The 19,679-nt window shown below is 45.8% G+C and overlaps 2 protein-coding genes across 2 annotated transcripts in view; both read right to left on the reverse strand.

Annotated features, from left to right (window-relative positions):
- Positions 1 to 13,965, reverse strand: part of LOC133354049 (uncharacterized) — a 26,655-nt gene extending 12,690 nt beyond the window's left edge. Inside the window, exons 1-7 of the mRNA XM_061570596.1 lie at positions 12,626 to 13,965; positions 11,689 to 11,756; positions 10,144 to 10,301; positions 8,546 to 8,799; positions 4,094 to 4,378; positions 3,155 to 3,222; positions 1,584 to 1,741 (exon numbers count right to left, since the gene is read on the reverse strand). Of these exons, the coding sequence (XP_061426580.1) occupies positions 1,584 to 1,741; positions 3,155 to 3,222; positions 4,094 to 4,378; positions 8,546 to 8,799; positions 10,144 to 10,301; positions 11,689 to 11,756; positions 12,626 to 13,672 (2,038 nt within the window). The 5' untranslated portion in view covers positions 13,673 to 13,965. The remainder of the gene's footprint in view (positions 1 to 1,583; positions 1,742 to 3,154; positions 3,223 to 4,093; positions 4,379 to 8,545; positions 8,800 to 10,143; positions 10,302 to 11,688; positions 11,757 to 12,625) is intronic.
- LOC133354050 (mucin-2-like) lies at positions 13,914 to 18,160 on the reverse strand (the record flags this gene model as incomplete). The annotated part of the gene is made up of 3 exons (XM_061570597.1): positions 13,914 to 13,968; positions 14,985 to 15,117; positions 17,122 to 18,160. Coding segments are annotated over 3 exons (1,227 nt in total), but the record flags the coding sequence as incomplete, so codon positions are not given.
- Positions 18,161 to 19,679: the final 1,519 nt, after the last annotated feature.

Genomic DNA, 19,679 nt, shown 5'->3' on the forward strand with positions numbered 1-19,679 from the left:
TCCAGCAGTGCATGGAGCATGGCTGTTGACGATGACAATAACTCGGGGTGCGACAAAGGAGGGGGTATTCAGTCTCTGACTCGTACTGTATTTCAACGCAGAATTGGAAGACTCATAAGTTTATTCCTCCAAGTAAAGCCCCATTGGGCTAAGAGGCTCTTTTTCAAGGGCGACTCGGCAGGCAGACAATTAGTGAGCAGGTGGGTGAGTGGGTGAGTAGGTGCGTGAGCTGGTGGGTGATTGACAGAGGTGGGACAAAGTCATTGTTATGCAAGTCCAAGTCGAGTTGCAAGTCTTTGTACATTTTGCCGAGTCGAGTCTGAAGTCATCAAATTCATGACTCGAGTCTGACTCGAGTCCAAGTCACATGACTCGAGTCCACACCTCAGAGGTGGGACAAAGTCATTGTTATGCAAGTCCAAGTCGAGTTGCAAGTCTTTGTACATTTTGCCGAGTCGAGTCTGAAGTCATCAAATTCATGACTCGAGTCTGACTCGAGTCCAAGTCACATGACTCGAGTCCACACCTCTGATTGAATGGGTGAGTTAGTGGGTGATTGGGTGTGGTAGTGGGTGAGTGGGCGTGTTAGTGCCTGAGTGAATGGGTAAGGTGAGTGGGCGAGTGGGTGAATGAGTGAATTAGTGGTTGAGTGTGTGCGTCAGTGGGTGGGTGACTGGGTGGGTGACTGACCGGGTGAGTGACCGAGTGAGTGGGTGAGGGGGGTGGGTAATGCAAATTGAGCTAAGAAGCTCTTTGTGAGGGCGACTCGACCGGCAGCCAACATCAAAGCACTGCTGAGCTGTCATCTTGTTTAAGCTCTAAATGAAACGTAGGCTACCAGCTCCCTCCCCCTAAGCAGTCAAATCAACGCCAATCCGCATCTCACACGGTTCTGAGATGCAGCAACACCATCTAGCGTCTGCACAATGAGCCATTTCGCTTCGCTCCGTCTCCGCGGACGGGGTTCCTGCGGGCACGTTTACTCGATGAAAAGGAGTGAAATATACAAAGGCACAATATTCGGGAACAATTGCCAATGACTTGTTAGACTATAACTGTATGCAATCCAGATCTCTCATGAATATGTGGAAGTGATTGCTGCAAACTTGACGAGCATATTTCTGTACAAGTGCTCTAATGAATTATTTTCAGTAACACTCCCGGCTTAATTTCCGTTGGGTTTTTTTCCGGCGTCGGCGATCCGTAAAGTATTTCTGCAGTAGTGCACACCCACGTGTGACGGGGCCCACTCCACTCTACGCAGTGACCTGGGGAAACGTCCACTGAGTGAGACATGAATCCTTGAGGTGAGGGGAGGAACAGAGGGAGGAGGAATGAGCGGAGAGAAACTTGATACAAGGGTTCTAGATTTGAAGCTTTCGTGACTGCAATGATTCATATTCTTAGGTTTTTTCGGTAACTTTTCGGTAACTGTGACTTTACCAAAAAAACCTAAGAATTTGATACAAGTGGATTTGCGAGGAGGCTGCGGCAGAGCCACTCGCCCATCATCCCTGTGGGGTCTATAAAACAAGAACCGCTTTGTGCGAAGCGCCGGTAACAACACGTTGCACGGTACGTACCATCTACCGAACTGCTGCCACACGCAAGGGCAAATGGTCCTAAGGCATTGCCTCCAGTCGTTCCGCCGACGAACTGCTCGTGAACATCTTCTGCCAGTATCTCCATGTCTTTTGGCTTATTAAACTTCAGAGTTCCACCGCAGTTCACCGAACCTTTGCTAAGAAATACAAAAATATATATTCACATGTGAGTCACGCACTGAAAACATGCGACATTAGAGAAGTTGCCATCAACTGAATGTTTTATTGTTCTTACTCCGCGAGTTTACACAGGAAAGCTGCACTAAGTCTATTCTGCCTCACGGCAGGTGTTTTGCTCCACGGCAGGAGTGGGGGTGTTTGTAAACAGGAATTTCCTGTTTTGAGGTTGAGTTTGGTCACATGACCAGGAAGTTACAATTTGACAGTCTCTCAGCCACGAGGCATGGGCCAGCCATTACACAGAGTTCAAAATGGTGGCACAAATAGCGTTTCCGTGAAGACAGCTGTAACTGTTCATTGTGGGACTTTAAGAAGCATTGTCTGTAAGTCCGTTTATGTTCTTATAATATTGGGAATGCTATTATAATGTTAGAATGACCGTTATAATGCTGTAAATCCCTTTATAATGCTGTTAAATTGTTACGATAAATCTGAGGCCTAGTTAACAACAAAGCCTGAAACTTGCCTTATTGTAAATGTTTCTTCTAATTGAATTATTCGAGTCAGACTCGTACCCATGTAACCTTATTGCGATCTTGAGAGCATGGATGACGAAATATCTCATCCACAGTTCAGTATTATGTGTAGTGCTGTACATTTAGGCTGCAGTATGGTGATTACACGATGTGCCCTTACTTAATACAGTAGCTTCCTCTCTTGTATAGCTGTTCAGTACTAATGTGGGTGCCTGGTCCATCCAGGATCTATTGTTGAGTTTCATGTTATCTAAGACAATGTTATGACGCTGTAGTATTCATTGTATTGATATTACAAAGTATTTACAGATGCTGTATTTGTGCTGTTTTTTTTCATCAGTTTTACCTCGTTCAATTAATTAAATACGTTTGGAGTCAGATGTTCACCCTTGCTCTGAAAGTTTATTGGATGCGAGGTTATCTACTCGGATAGTGGTGCAACGCAGCGCACAGCGAGGCCGAGACAGAGTCTCAACTCTTTCTCAAAAGAGTCCTACCAAGTTTTTGTGGATCATCTTTACGAGATAATCGTTGCCCCCCCCCTACTTTCATCCATTAGTTGGAAAGCGTGAATAATAAATAATACACTCGTGTTGATCAACAACCAAAATGGCTTTCTGAACTCCCAAAGTTTTCCGAGCAGCATTTGCTAAAATCTGCCGTCAGATGCCCATCAGTAGGGCATGATCCATTGAACGAATTCCGTCCCGTATTCCTGGTGGTTATAGGCAAGAGCCCTCCATGAATCACGAGGGGCCGCTTTAGCAACATGGTATGTGTGATTGTTGAACTTCTATCGTACCGTACGTAGCCAAATGTGCTAACCGCATTGCACTATGGTTCACAGTAATAATAATAACAGCAACAAACAGATTTGACTGCTACTGTTGTCACCTGAACGAATGTATTTTGCTCCGTCGAAAATGCTTCGAAAGGGGCCCACTCTTGAAAATGGATTTCACCTGTAAAGTCACAGAGAGAGAGGAAAACACCATGCGGGTCGAATTCCAGTGCACAACATGGCCGCTTAAGGCACTGGGCTGCAGTCAATGTACGTGAAACGATAGACCTGTAAAGTTTGCTGTGCTTTGAAAATATTGGTGCACAACGTTTATGCAGGAGATTTTCACGTAAAACATGTCGAATAAAAGTTTGCGTCAGACAATGTGAGTGGCGTTGCTGCTAAAATATAGCATACATTCTTTGATATCTCCGTTTTTCAGGTATTTATTTTTACCCAAATGCCAAGGGTGAGTGGGCAAAGCTCAAAGCTCACTCCTGCTTAATATTCACACCCCTCCTCTGAAATACACTTCCCTTGTACATTAAGCAGTCTGCCTCCTAAACCTCCTTCTGTTCCTCTCTTGAAGCCTCACCTCTTCTCGACTGCCCATGCTCTTCCCTCCCCTCGGCCCTCCACTCCATCCTGTCTTTCTCCTACCGTTTTGTGATCCCTAAGTACCCTTTATCTCTGCGGCTGTCTGGAATGCTTTTCCTTCCCACATTAGACATCCACTGGAGCTATGCACTTTTAAACCTATATTGAAAATCCATGTATTTAGAGCTGCTTTGTGTGTTTAGTTTGTTGTCCTTCGCCCACACCTCCGATTAGCACGGTTGGTTACGTTCGGTGCGAAAGAAGTTCAACATACATACCTACCTACATCGCTATTACTCATTCCTCAATTCTTCCAAGCCCTTGCCAACTACATTATTGCATTTTGTCACTGTCTCAAGAATCAAGAGCCTTGAATTGATGGATCTCCATACATATAAACTTGATTAGACTGAGTAAATCCCTAATGACAGTACGTGACGAGGCTGCAGCCTTACCTCCTTATTCAAATCAGTCGACAGTTGTTGGAACTCGTCCGAGCTCCGATCGCGAAGCTCCGGGACAAACTCCTTGTTGAGAACTTTGAACCTGAGGCTGAACGTCTGCTCATCGGGGGAGTCGGATAAGCGTGGATCGGGGGCCGCCATGGCGACCATCGTCTCGTTCAGCGTCGCCGGGGCCTCTGGGGCCCGAGACTCGGCGGCTGTGGTCAGGGCGATGGTCGTTACAGCGGCGATGGACGAGAATGTCGCGGTCAGCTGTGAAGCTGGAGACGTGACGGCCTGCGACGGCGTTGAGGAAGCCGCACCAGGCGATGCTGATGATGCCAACGATGGTGTTGTTTCTTGAAATTTCGGAGATGTTGATGCAAGAGAATCAGAGGGAGTCGCTTCCTCTGAGCGCGTGAGGTGGCTTGACTGTTCAGATGTAAAAGTGGATGTTACGTGTGAAGCAGCAGATGTAGAAGCCATGGATTCTGGTGATGAAGCCGATATAGATGATATAGAACTCACTGCGATTGATGATAGTGAAAAAGCCGATCGGGCACTTGTTACCAATGGACCTATTGATGATGCAAAAGAAGATGTTATTTTTTGAGATGTTAGATCTGTTTGTATTGATTCTGGAGATGTGATATCAGTCACAGATGACACAGGAGAACTAGACAGAGGTGATCCTGTGTACTGTGATTCTGGAGATGTGATATCAGTCGCAGATGACACAGAAGAACTAGACAGAGGTGATCCTGTGTTCTGTGATTCTGGAGATGTTATATCAGTCACAGATGATACAGCCGAACTAGACAGTGGTGATCCTGTGTACTGTGATTCTGGAGATGTTATATCAGTCACAGATGATACAGCCGAACTAGACAGTGGTGATCCTGTGTACTGTGATTCTGGAGATGTGATATCAGTCACAGATGACAGAGGAGAACTATACAGTACAGATCCTGTGTACTGTGATTCTGGAGATGTTTGATCAGATATGTCAGATGTCACGGCTGTTTGAGATGAATATACCTCGGTAGAAGTAGAATCACTTGGTGACACAGAAACAGACGATGTCTCAGATGTTGTTTGCTGTGACACTGCAGATGTGGACATGGGGCTCATAGGTGATGTTAGCACAGTCGCGTCAGAAGCACCCGTCACAGTTGGTACGGGAACACTTGCAGTCATTTTCTCTGTCTGCTGGGACACCGGTGATGTGAGATCAGTCACGGTTGGTACAGGTGAACTAGACAGTGGTGATCCTGTGTACTGTGATTCTGGAGATGTTATATGAGTCGCAGATGACACAGGAGAACGAGACAGTGCTGATTCTGTGTATTGTGATTCTGGAGATGTAATATCAGTCGCAGATGGCACAGGAGAACTAGACAGAGGTGATCCTGTGTACTGTGATTCTGGAGAATCAGATGACACAGGAGGTTGACTTGTTTGAAGAGAAAGAGCAGATGCAGAAGCCACAGAAGAAGATACGGATGATGCAGAAGAACCCCCAGGTGATGATGGGCCACTTGGTGTAGATGATGATGATGATGACAGTGTTGTTTGCCATGATTCTGGTGAAGTTGGTTCTGATGTTTGATCAGATGAGTCAGATGTTTGATCTGAATATAGCTCAGTAGAAGCAGAGTCACTTGGGGACACATGAACAGATGATGCCTCAGAGGTTGTTTGTTGTGACACTGGAGATGTGGAGAAGAGACTCAGAGGTGATGATGTTAGTACAGTCGAAGCAGCTGCCACATCTGGTACAGGAGAATCAGACAACGGTGATCCTGTGTGCTGTGAGTCTGGAGATGTGATATCAGTCACAGATGACAAAGAAGAACTAGACACTGGTGAGTCTGTGTATTGTGATTCTGGCGATGTGATATCAGTCGCAGATGACAAAGAAGAACTAGACAGTGGTGATCCTGTGTACTGTGATTCTGGCGATGTCATATCAGTCGCAGATGACACAGAAGAACTAGACAGTGGTGATCCTGTGTACTGTGATTCTGGCGATGTGATATCAGTCGCAGATGACACAGAAGAACTAGACATTGGTGATCCTTTGAACTGTGATTCTGGAGATATTTGATCAGTGATAGATGACACAGGAGAACTAGACAGAGGTGATCCTGTGAACTGTGATTCTGGAGATGTGATATCATTAATAGATGACACAGGAGAACTAGACATTGGTGATCCTGTGTACTGTGATTCTGAAGATGTGATATCAGTGACAGATGACACAGGAGAACTAGACAGATGTGATCCTGTGTACTGTGATTCTGAAGATGTGATATCAGTGACAGATGACGCAGTAGAACTAGACATTGGTGATGCTGTGTACTGTGATTCTGGGGATGTGATGTCAATCACAGATGACACAGGAGAACTAGACAATGGTGATTCTGTGTACTGTAATTCTGAAGATGTGATGTCAGTCACAGATGACACAGAAGAACTAGACAGAGGTGATCCTGTGTACTGTGATTCTGAAGATGTGATATCAGTGACAGTTGACGCAGGAGAACTAGACACTGGTGATCCTGTGTACTGTGATTCTGGGGATGTGATATCAGTGATAGATGATACAGCAGAACTAGTCGGTGCTGATTCTGTGTACTGCGATTCTGGGGATGTGATATCAGTGTTAGATGACACAGGAGAACTAGACAGAGGTGATCCTGTGTACTGTGATTCTCGAGATGTGATATCAGTCGCAGATGACCGAGAAGAACTAAACAGTGCTGATCCTGTGAACTGTGATTCTGGAGATGTGATATCAGTGACAGATGACACAGGAGAACTAGAGAGTGGTGATCCTGTATACTGTGATTCTGGAGATGTTTGATCAGATATGTCAGATGTCACGGCTGTTTGAGATGAATATAGCTCGGTAGAAGTAGAATCACTTGGTGACACAGAAACAGACGATGTCTCAGATGTTGTTTGCTGTGACACTGCAGATGTGGACATGGGGCTCATAGGTGATGTTAGCACAGTCGCGTCAGAAGCAGCCGTCACAGTTGGTACAGGAACACTTGCAGTCATTGTCTCTGTCTGCTGGGACACTGGTAATGTGAGATCAGTCACGGTTGGTACAGGTGAACTAGACAGTGCTGATCCTGTGTACTGTGATTCTGCAGATGTGATATCAGTCACATATGACACAGGAGAACTAGACAGAGGTGATCCTGTGTACTGTGATTCTGGAGATGTGATATCAGTGATAGATGACGCAGGAAAACTAGACAGTGCTGATTCTGTGTATTGTGATTCTGGAGATGTGATATCAGTGATAGATGACGCAGGAAAACTAGACAGTGCTGATTCTGTGTATTGTGATTCTGGAGATGTGATATCAGTGGCAGATGACGCAGGAGAACTAGACAAAGGTGATCCTGTGTACTGTGATTCTGGAGAATCAGATGCCACAAGAGGATGACTTGTTTCAAGAGAAAGAGCAGATGCAGAAGCCACAGAAGAAGATAGGGATGATACAGAAGAACCCCCAGGTGATGATGGGCCACTTGGTGTAGATGATGATGATGACACTGTTGTTTGCCATGATTCTGGTGAAGTTGGTTCTGATGTTTGTTCAGATGAGTCAGATGTTTGATCTGAATATAGCTCAGTAGAAGCAGAGTTACTTGGGGACACAGAAACAGATGATGCCTCAGAAGTTGTTTGTTGTGACACAGGAGATGTGGAGAAGAGACTCAGAGGTGATGATGTTAGTACAGTCGAAGCAGCTGCCACATCTGGTACAGGAGAATCAGACAGTGGTGAACCTGTGTACTGTGATTCGGGAGATGTGATATCAATGATAGATGACACAGCAGAACTAGACAATGGTGATGCAGTGTACTGTGATTCTTGAGATGTGATATCAGTCACAGATGACGCAGGAGAACTAGACACTGTTGATCCTGTGTACTGTGATTCTGGAGATGTGATATCAGTGATAGATGACACAGGAGAACTAGACAGAGGTGATCCTGTCTGCTGTGATTCTGGAGATGTGATATCAGTCACTGATGACGCAGGAGAACTAGGCACTGGTGATTCTGTGTGCTGTGATTCTGGAGATGTGATTTCAGTCACAGATGACACAGAAAAACTAGACAGAGGTGATTCTGTGTACTGTGATTCTGGAGAAGTGATAGAGGAAACAGATGACACAAGAGGTTGACTTGTTCCAAGAGACAGAGCAGATGCAGAAGCCACAGAAGAAGATACGGATGATACAGAAGAACCTCCAGGTGATGATGGGCCACTTGTTGTAGATGATGATGAAGATGACAGTGTGGTTTGCCATGATTCTGGTGAAGTTAGTTCTGATGTTTGTTCAGATGAGTCAGATGTTTGATCTGAATATAGGTCAGTAGAAGCAGAGTCACTTGGTGACGCGGAAACGAATGCTGCCTCAGAGCTTGTTCGTTGTGACACAAGAGATGTGGAGAAGGGACTCGTCCGAAGTGAAAGAGGCGATGTAGATAGCACGCTGACAGACGACGCTTGCCCTGAGGACACAGTCGGTGGGATCATCGTTGCGGCAGCCGTCTCAGCCGTCACAGGTGCACTTGATGTTTCTGCTAGCGTTGATGCATCGGTTTGGTCAGATTTAGATGTCTTTCCTGGGAGCGTGGCCACGGTCGTGTAAAGAGTTGTGAACGTACAATCTTTGGCATCCTGATGTACGTCTGAAAAGATTAAAAACATGAAGTTAAATAACAAGCAAGGAAATATTTAGCACACGCCACGAGATTTGAAACTCATTTCGAGAGCAGCGGTCGAATTAGGAGGGAGCTCGCTCGGGAGCGTGACCTCCACGTAAACGGAGACTGACGAGTTGGGGGTGCCATTCATCCAGCAGTGCATAGAGCATGGCTGATGACGATGACAATAACTCGGGGTGCGACAAAGAAGGGGGCATTCAGTCTCTGACTCGTACTGTATTTCAACGCAGAATCGGAAGACTCGTAGGTTTATTTCCCTCCAAGTAAAGCCCCATTGGGCTAAGAGGCTCCTTTTCAAGGGCGACTCGGTAGGCAGACAATTAGTGAGCAGGTGGGTGAGTGGGTGAGTAGGTGCGTGAGCTGGTGGGTGATTGAATGGGTGAGTTAGTGGGTGATTGGGTGTGGTAGTGGGTGAGTGGGCGTGTTAGTGCCTGAGTGAATGGGTAAGGTGAGTGGGCGAGTGGATGAATGAGTGAATTAGTGGTTGAGTGTGTGCGTCAGTGGGTGGGTGACTGGGTGGGTGACTGACCGGGTGAGTGACCGAGTGAATGGGTGAGGGGGGTGAGTAATGCAAATTGAGCTAACAAGCTCTTTGTGAGGGCGACTCGACCGGCAGACAACATCAAAGCACTGCTGGGCTGTCATCTTATTTAAGCTCTAAATGAAAAGTAGGTTACCAGCTCCCTCCCCTTAAGCAGTCAAATCAACGCCAATCAGCATCACCCACGGTTCTGAGATGCAGCAACCCCATCTAGCGTCTGCACAACGAGCCGCTTCGCTCCGTCTCCGTGGACGGGGTTCCTGCGGGCACGTTTACTCGATGAAAAGGAGTGAAATTTACAAAGGCCCAATATTCGGGAACAATTGCCAATGACTTGTTAGACTATAACTGTATGCAATCCAGATCTCTGATGAATATGTGGAAGTGATTGCTACAAACTTGACGAGCGTATTTCTGTACAAGTGCTCTCATGAATTATTTTCAGTAACACTCCCGGCTTAATTTCCATTGGGTTTTTTTTCGGCGTCGGCGATCCGTAAAGTATTTCTGCAGTAGTGCACACCCACGTGTGACGGGGCCCACTCCACTCTACGCAGTGACCTGGGGACACATCCACTGAATGAGACATGAATCCTTGAGGTGAGGGGAGAAGCAGAGGGAGGAAGAATGAGCGGAGAGAAATTTGAGACAAGAGGATTCGCGAGTAGGCTGCGGCAGAGCCACTCGACCCATCATCCCTGTGGGGTCTATAAAACAAGAACCGCTTTCTGCGAAGCGCCGGTAACAACACGTTGCACGGTACGTACCATCTACCGAACTGCTGCCACACGCAAGGGCAAATGGTCCTAAGGCATTGCCTCCAGTCGTTCCGCCGACGAACTGCTCGTGAACATCTTCTGCCAGTATCTCCCTGTCTTTTGGCTTATTAAACTTCAGAGTTCCGCCGCAGTTCACCGAACCTTTGCTAAGAAATACAAAAATATATATTCACATGTGAGTCTCACACTGAAAACGTGCGACATTAGAGAAGTTACCATCACACAGGAAGGCTGCACTGAGTCGATTCTGCCTCACGGCAGGTGTTTTGCTCCACGGCAGGAGTGGGGGTGTGTGTAAACAGGAATTTCCTGTATTGAGGTTGAGTTTGGTCACGTGACCAGGAAATTACAATTTGACAGCCTCTCAGCCACGAGGCAGGGGCTAGCCATTACACAGAGTTCAAAATGGTGGCACAAATAGCGTTTCCGTGAAGACAGCTGTAACTGTTCATTGTGGGACTTTTAAGAAGCATTGTCTGTAAGTCCGTTTATGTTCTATAATATTGGGAATGCTGTTATAATGTTAGAATGACCGTTATAATGCTGTAAATGCCTTTATAATGCTGTAAAATTGTTACGATTAATCTGAGGCCTAGTTAACAACGAAGCCTGCAACTTGCCTTATTGTAAATGTTACTTGCAATTGGATAAGTCGAGTCAGATTCGTACCCATGTAACCTTATTGCGATCTTGAGAGCAAGGATGACGAAATATCTCATCCACAGTTCAGTATTATGTGTAGTGCTGTACATTTAGGCTGCAGTGTGGTGATTACACGATGTGCCCTTGCTTAATACAGTAGCTTACTCTTTTGTATAGCTGTTCAGTACTAATGTGGGTGCCTGGTCCATCCAGGATCTATTGTTGAGTTTCATGTTATCTAAGACAATGTTATGATGCTGTAGTGTTCATTCATTGTATTGATATTACCAAGTATTAACATGCTGTATTTGTGCTGTGTTTTTCCATCAGTTTTACCACGTTCAATTCATTAAATACGTTTGGAGTGAGATGTTCACCCTGGCTCTGAAAGTTGATTGGATGCGAGGTTATCTACTCGGATAGTGGTGCAACGCAGCGCACAGCGAGGCCGAGACAGAGTCTCAACTCTTTCTCAAAAGAGTCCTACCAAGTTTTTGTGGATCATCTTTACGAGATAATCGTTGCCCCCCCCCCCCCCCCACTTTCATCCATTAGTTGGAAAGCGTGAATAATAAATAATACACTCGTGTCGATCAACAATCAAAATGGCTTTCTGAACTCCCAAAGTTTTCCGAGCAGCATTTGCTTAAAAGCTGCCGTCAGATGCCCATCAGTAGGGCATTATCCATTGAACGAATTCCGTCCCGTATTCCCGGTGGTTATAGGCAAGAGCCCTCCATGAATCACGAGGGGCCGCTTTAGCAACATGGTATGTGTGATTGTTGAACTTCTATCGTACCGTACGTAGCCAAATGTGCTAACCGCATTGCACTATGGTTCACAGTAATAATAATAATAGCAACAAACAGATTTGACTGCTACTGTTGTCACCTGAACGAATGTATTTTGCTCCGTCGAAAATGCTTCGAAAGTGGCCCACTCTTGAAAATGGATTTCACCTGTAAAGTCACAGAGAGAGAGGAAAACACCACGCGGGTCGAATTCCAGTGCACAACATGGCCGCTTAAGGCACTGGGTTGCAATCAATGTACGTTAAACGATAGACCTGTAAAGTTTGCTGCGCTTTGAAAATATTGGTGCACAACGTTTATGCATGAGATTTTCACGTAAAACATGTCGAAGAAAAGTTTGCGTCAGACAATGTGAGTGGCGTTGCTGCTAAAATATAGCATACATTCTTTGATATCTCCGTTTTTCAGGTATTTATTTTTACCCAAATGCCAAGGGTGAGTGGGCAAAGCTCAAAGCTCACTCCTGCTTAATATTCACACCCCTCCTCTGAAATACACTTCCCTTGTACATTAAGCAGTCTGCCTCCTAAACCTCCGTCTTCCTCTCTTGAAGCCTCACCTCTTCTCGACTGCCCATGCTCTTCCCTCCCCTCGGCCCTCCACTCCATCCCGTCCCTCCCCTACCCTTTTGTGATCCCTAAGTACCCTTTATCTCTGCGGCTGTCTGGAATGCTTTTCCTTCCCACATTAGACATCCACTGGAGCTATGCACTTTTAAACCTATATTGAAAATCCATGTATTTAGAGCTGCTTTGTGTGTTTAGTTTGTTGTCCTTCCCCCACACCGCCGATTAGCACGGTTGGTTACGTTCGGTGCGAAAGAAGTTCAACATACATACCTACCTACATCGCTATTACTCATTCCTCAATTCTTCCATGCCCCTGCCAACTACATTATTGCATTTTGTCACTGTCTCAAGAATCAAGAGCCTTGAATTGATGGCTCTCCATTCATATAAACTTGATTAGACTGAGTAAATCCCTAATGACAGTACGTGACGAGGCTGCAGCCTTACCTCCTTATTCAAATCAGTCGACAGTTGTTGGAACTCGTCCGAGCTCCGATCGCGAAGCTCCGGGACAAACTCCTTGTTGAGAACTTTGAACCTGAGGCTGAATGTCTGCTCGTCGGGAGACTCGGATAAGCGAGGATCGGGGGCCGCCATGGCGACCATCGTCTCGTTCAGCGTCGCCGGGGCCTCGGGGGCCCGAGATTCGGTGGCTGTGGTCAGGGCGACGGTCGTTACCGCGGCGATGGACCAGAAAGTCGCGGTCGGCTGTGAAGCTGGAGACGTGACGGCCTGCGACGGCGTTGAGGAAGCCGCACCAGGCGATGCTAATGATGCCAACGATGATGTTGTTTCTTGAAATTTCGGAGATGTTGATGCAAGAGAATCAGAGGGAGTTGCTTCCTCTGAGCGCGTGAGGTGGCTTGACTGCTCAGATGTAAAACTGGATGTTACGTGTGAAGCAGCAGATGTAGAAGCCATGGATTCTGGTGATGAAGCCGATATAGATGATATAGAACTCACTGCGATTGATGATAGTGAAAAAGCCGATCGGGCACTTGTTACCAATGGACCTCTTGATGATGTGAAAGAAGATGTTATTTCTTGAGATGTTAGATCTGTTTGTATTGATTCTGGAGATGTGATATCAGTCACAGATGACACAGGAGAACTAGACAGAGGTGATCCTGTGTACTGTGATTCTGGAGATGTGATATCAGTCGCAGATGACACAGAAGAACTAGACAGAGGTGATCCTGTGTACTGTGATTCTGGAGATGTTATATCAGTCACAGATGATACAGCCGAACTAGACAGTGGTGATCCTGTGTACTGTGATTCTGGAGATGTTTGATCAGATATGTCAGATGTCACGGCTGTTTGAGATGAATATACCTCGGTAGAAGTAGAATCACTTGGTGACACAGAAACAGACGATGTCTCATATGTTGTTTGCTGTGACACTGCAGATGTGGACATGGGGCTCATAGGTGATGTTAGCACAGTCGCGTCAGAAGCACCTGTCACAGTTGGTACAGGAACACTTGCAGTCATTGTCTCTGTCTGCTGGGACACCGGTGATGTGAGATCAGTCACGGTTGGTACAGGTGAACTAGACAGTGGTGATCCTGTGTACTGTGATTCTGCAGATGTGATATCAGTCACATATGACACAGGAGAACTATACAGAGGTGATCCTGTGTACTGTGATTCTGGAGATGTGATATCAGTCGCAGATGACACAGGAGAAGTAGAGAGTGGTGATTCTGTGTACTGGGATTCTGGTGATGTTATATCAGTCGCAGATGACACAGGAGAACGAGACAGTGCTGTTCCTGTGTACTGTGATTCTGGAGATGTGATATCAGTGATAGATAACGCAGGAGAACTAGACAGTGCTGTTCCTGTGTATTGTGATTCTGGAGATGTGATATCAGTGATAGATGACGCAGGAGAACTAGACAGTGCTGATTCTGTGTATTGTGATTCTGGAGATGTGATATCAGTCACAGATGACACAGAAGAACTAGACAGAGGTGATCCTGTGTACTGTGATTCTGGAGATGTGATATCAGTCACAGATGACGCAGGAGAACTAGAGAGTGGTGATGCTGTGTACTGTGATTCTGGAGATGTGATATCAGTCGCAGATGATGCAGAAGAACTAGACAGAGGTGATCCTGTGTACTGTGATTCTGGTGATGTGATATCAGTCGCAGATGACACAGGAGAACTAGACACTGGTGATTCTGTGTTCTGTGATCCTGGAGATGTGATATCAGTGATAGATAACGCAGGAGAACTAGACAGAGGTGATCCTGTGTATTGTGATTCTGGAGATGTGATATCAGTCACAGATGACACAGAAGAACTAGACAGAGGTGATCCTGTGTACTGTGATTCTGGAGAATCAGATGACACAAGAGGTTGACTTGTTTCAAGAGACAGAGCAGATGCAGAAGCCACAGAAGAATATACGGATGATACAGAAGAACCCCCAGGTGATGATGGGCCACTTGGTGTAGATGATGATGATGACAGTGTTGTTTGCCATGATTCTGGTGAAGTTGGTTCTGATGTTTGTTCAGATGAGTCAGATGTTTGATCTGAATATAGCTCAGTAGAAGCAGAGTCACTTGGGGACACAGAAACAGATGATGCCTCAGAGGTTGTTTGTTGTGACACAGGTGATGTGGAGAAGAGACTCAGAGGTGATGATGTTAGTACAGTCGAAGCAGCTGCCACATCTGGTACAGGAGAATCAGACAGCGGTGATCCTGTGTGCTGTGAGTCTGGAGATGTGATATCAGTCGCCGATGACACAGAAGAACTAGACAGTGGTGATCCCGTGTACTGTGATTCTGACGATGTGATATCAGTCGCAGATGATGCAGGAGAACTAGACAGTGGTGATCCCGTGTACTGTGATTCTGGAGATGTGATATCAGTCGCAGATGATGCAGAAGAACTAGACAGAGGTGATCCTGTGTACTGTGATTCTGGTGATGTGATATCAGTCGCAGATGACACAGGAGAACTAGACACTGGTGATTCTGTGTTCTGTGATCCTGGAGATGTGATATCAGTCGCAGATGACGCAGGAGAACTAGAGAGTGGTGATTCTGTGTACTGTGATTCTGGTGATGTCATATCAGTCGCAGATGACACAGGAGAGCGAGACAGTGCTGATTCTGTGTATTGTGATTCTGGAGATGTGATATCAGTGATAGATAACGCAGGAGAACTAGACAGAGGTGATCCTGTGTATTGTGATTCTGGAGAAGTGATATCAGTCACAGATGACACAGAATAACTAGACAGAGGTGATCCTGTGTACTGTGATTCTGTAGAATCAGATGACACAAGAGGTTGACTTGTTTCAAGAGAAAGAGCAGATGCAGAAGCCACAGAAGTAGATACGGATGATACAGAAGAACCCCCAGGTGATGATGGGCCACTTGGTGTAGATGATGATGATGACAGTGTTGTTTGCCATGATTCTGGTGAAGTTGGTTCTGATGTTTGTTCAGATGAGTCAGATGTTTGATCTGAATATAGCTCAGTAGAAGCAGAGTCACTTGGGGACACAGAAACAGATGATGCCTCAGAGGTTGTTTGTTGTGACACAGGAGATGTGGAGAAGAGACTCAGAGGTGATGATGTTAGTACAGTCGAAGCAGCTGCCACATCTGGTACAGGAGAATCAGACAGCGGTGATCCTGTGTACTGTGATTCTGGAGATGTGATATCAGTCACAGATGACACAGAAGAACTAGACAATGGTGACCCTGTGTACTGTGATTCTGGCGATGTGATATCAGTCGCAGATGATGCAGGAGAACTAGACAGTGGTGATCCTGTGTACTGTGATTCTGGCGATGTGATATCAGTCGCAGATGATGCAGGAGAACTAGACACTGGTGATTCTGTGTATTGTGATTCTGGAGATGTGATATCAGTCGCAGATGACACAGACGATCTAGACAGTGGTGATCCTGTGTACTGTGATTCTGGCGATGTCATATCAGTCGCAGATGATGCAGGAGAACTAGACAGTGGTGATCCCGTGTACTGTGATTCTGGAGATGTGATATCAGTCACAGATGACGCAGGAGAACTAGACAGAGGTGATCCCGTGTACTGTGATTCTGGAGATGTGATATCAGTCACAGATGACACAGAAGAACTAGACAATGGTGACCCTGTGTACTGTGATTCTGGCGATGTGATATCAGTCGCAGATGATGCAGGAGAACTAGACAGTGGTGATCCTGTGTACTGTGATTCTGGCGATGTGATATCAGTCGCAGATGATGCAGGAGAACTAGACACTGGTGATTCTGTGTATTGTGATTCTGGAGATGTGATATCAGTCGCAGATGACACAGACGATCTAGACAGTGGTGATCCTGTGTACTGTGATTCTGGCGATGTGATATCAGTCGCAGATGATGCAGGAGAACTAGACAGTGGTGATCCCGTGTACTGTGATTCTGGAGATGTGATATCAGTCACAGATGACGCAGGAGAACTAGACAGAGGTGATCCCGTGTACTGTGATTCTGGAGATGTGATATCAGTCGCAGATGATGCAGAAGAACTAGACAGAGGTGATCCTGTGTACTGTGATTCTGGTGATGTGATATCAGTCGCAGATGACACAGGAGAACTAGACACTAGTGATTCTGTGTTCTGTGATTCTGGAGATGTGATATCAGTCGCAGATGACGCAGGAGAACTAGAGAGTGGTGATTCTGTGTACTGTGATTCTGGAGTATCAGATGACACAAGAGTTTGACTTGTTTCAAGAGACAGAGCAGATGCAGAAGCCACAGAAGAAGAAACAGATGATACAGAAGAACCCCCAGGTGATGATGGGTCACTTGGTGTAGATGATGATGATGACAGTGTTGTTTGCCATGATTCTGGTGAAGTTGGTTCTGATGTTTGTTCAGATGAGTCAGATGTTTGATCTGAATATAGCTCAGAAGAAGCAGAGTCACTTGGGGACACAGAAACAGATGATGCCTCAGAGGTTGTTTGTTGTGACATAGGAGATGTGGAGAAGGGACTCAGAGGTGATGATGTTAGTACAGTCGAAGCAGCTGCCACATCTGGTACAGGAGAATCAGACAGCGGTGATCCTGTGTATTGTGATTCTGGGGATGTGATATCAGTGATAGATGACGTAGGAGAACTAGACAGAGGTGATCCTGTGTATTGTGATTCTGGAGATGTGATATCAGTGATAGATGACGCAGGAGAACTAGACAGAGGTGATCCTGTGTATTGTGATTCTGGAGATGTGATATCAGTGATAGATGACGCAGGAGAACTAGACAGTGCTGATTCTGTGTATTGTGATTCTGGAGATGTGATATCAGTCGCAGATGATGCAGGAGAACTAGACAGTGGTGATCCCGTGTACTGTGATTCTGACGATGTGATATCAGTCGCAGATGACGCAGGAGAACTAGAGAGTGGTGATTCTGTGTACTGTGATTCTGGTGATGTCATATCAGTCGCAGATGACATAGGAGAGTGAGACAGTGCTGATTCTGTGTATTGTGATTCTGGAGATGTGATATCAGTGATAGATGACGCAGGAGAACTAGACAGAGGTGATCCTGTGTACTGTGATTCTGGAGAATCAGATGACACAAGAGGTTGACTTGTTTCAAGAGAAAGAGCAGATGCAGAAGCCACAGAAGAAGATATGGATGATACAGAAGAACCCCCAGGTGATGATGGGCCACTTGGTGTAGATGATGATGATGACAGTGCTGGTGAAGTTGGTTCTGATGTTTGTTCAGATGAGTCAGATGTTTGATCTGAATATAGCTCAGTAGAAGCAGAGTCACTTGGGGACACAGAAACAGATGATGCCTCAGAGGTTGTTTGCTGTGACACAGGAGATGTGGAGAAGAGACTCAGAGGTGATGTTAGTACAGTCGAAGCAACTGCCACATCTGGTACAGGAGAATCAGACAGCGGTGATCCTGTGTGCTGTGAGTCTGGAGATGTGATATCAGTCACAGATGACACAGAAGAACTAGACACTGGTGAGTCTGTGTACTGTGATTCTGGAGATGTGATATCATTGATGGATGATACAGCAGAACTAGACAGAGGTGATCCTGTGTATTGTGATTCTGGAGATGTGATATCATTCACTGATGACACAGAAGAATTAGACAGAGGTGATCCAGTGTGCTGTGATTCTGAGGATGTGATATCAGTCACTGATGATACAGGAGATCTAGACAGAGGTGATCCTGTGTACTGTGATTCTGGGGATGTGGTATCAGTGATAGATGACGCAGGAGAACTCGACAGAGGTAATCCTGTGTACTGTGATTCTGGCGATGTGATATCAGTCGCAGATGATACAGGGGCTCCGTCAGATGCTGCAACTGATGTTGATAAGGTATCACTGGAGGTTTCGGCAAATGTCCCCCAATTTATCACCCCTGTTGAGGGCAAGTCATTTTCAGACACTGGTGGCACTGATGCTACAGGGGTTGAGGCCAATGCAGCAGATGTAGGAGATGTTTCAGTTGATGCCTGACCAGGCGAGCCAGCCGTTTGAATGGATCCTGGTGATGTTGGAACGTTTGTTGTCGTTGTTGTTGGCGAAGTTTCTGCTTTGGGAGAGGAGAGCATTTGCTGTGGTGCAGTTGGTGTCGACACCGTGGCTGAAGTTTCCAGAAGGACTTGGGAAGCGTCCGACTTCCCACTTGTAACATAATTATTTCCAATCGCGGCCGCAGATGAGGGATTTGGTGTTGTACAGTTTGATGTGTTACCTGTCATGAGAACACAGCAGAACATAATTGGTAACGTAAATTTGGTTTAGAAAAAGAAAAAACCCCAGAACTGCCCTTAAGTGGGCTATAGAGCTTATATGTCTATCATATCCTGATATATTATTTTCACACACACGGTCCAAACTTTCCAAATTTCAATCTACACAACGATAATCAGTCCCTACCAGCAGAACACTTAGAACCTTTTCTGAAAAAGTAATGGGAGACAGTGAGGGTTTACTGGGTGAAACAAGCCCATTGCATTGTCATTTTATATTACAATTGTTCTGTGAGTTTTATTTGACAAGTCTAACATCGCCCCATGTTAGAGACGTGTTAGAGGACCACTTCTGGAATATTACATCACAGAACTACTTCTGACGTTCTATCTAGATTTGAAGTTTTCGTGACTGCAGGGATCCATACCCTTTGGTTCTTTCGGTAAAGTCACGTAGGTTTTCCCACCTGATGATGATTGCTTGTGTTGCAAACGAAACGTCGTGATTTTCTGAGGTTATTTTAACTGTGGTGCCACGATGGCGAGATGTTGACTACCTCGCCCCGTATATAAGATGGTCGTGGGTTCGATCCAGACCCTGACGCCTGTATATTTGGAGCTTGCATGTTCTCCCCGTGGTCGCGTGGATTTTTCTCCGAGTCCTCCGGGTTTTCCCTCCACATTTAAAAGCATGTGTGTCGAGAGTATTCGACTGCTATACGTTTGCATGTGATAAGCCGCTTCGTTGAGATATCAT

The sequence above is a fragment of the Lethenteron reissneri genome, chromosome 46 (genome assembly GCF_015708825.2).
Source record: "Lethenteron reissneri isolate LAM-NWPU_2019-01 chromosome 46, ASM1570882v1, whole genome shotgun sequence".
Classification (NCBI taxonomy): domain Eukaryota; kingdom Metazoa; phylum Chordata; class Hyperoartia; order Petromyzontiformes; family Petromyzontidae; genus Lethenteron; species Lethenteron reissneri.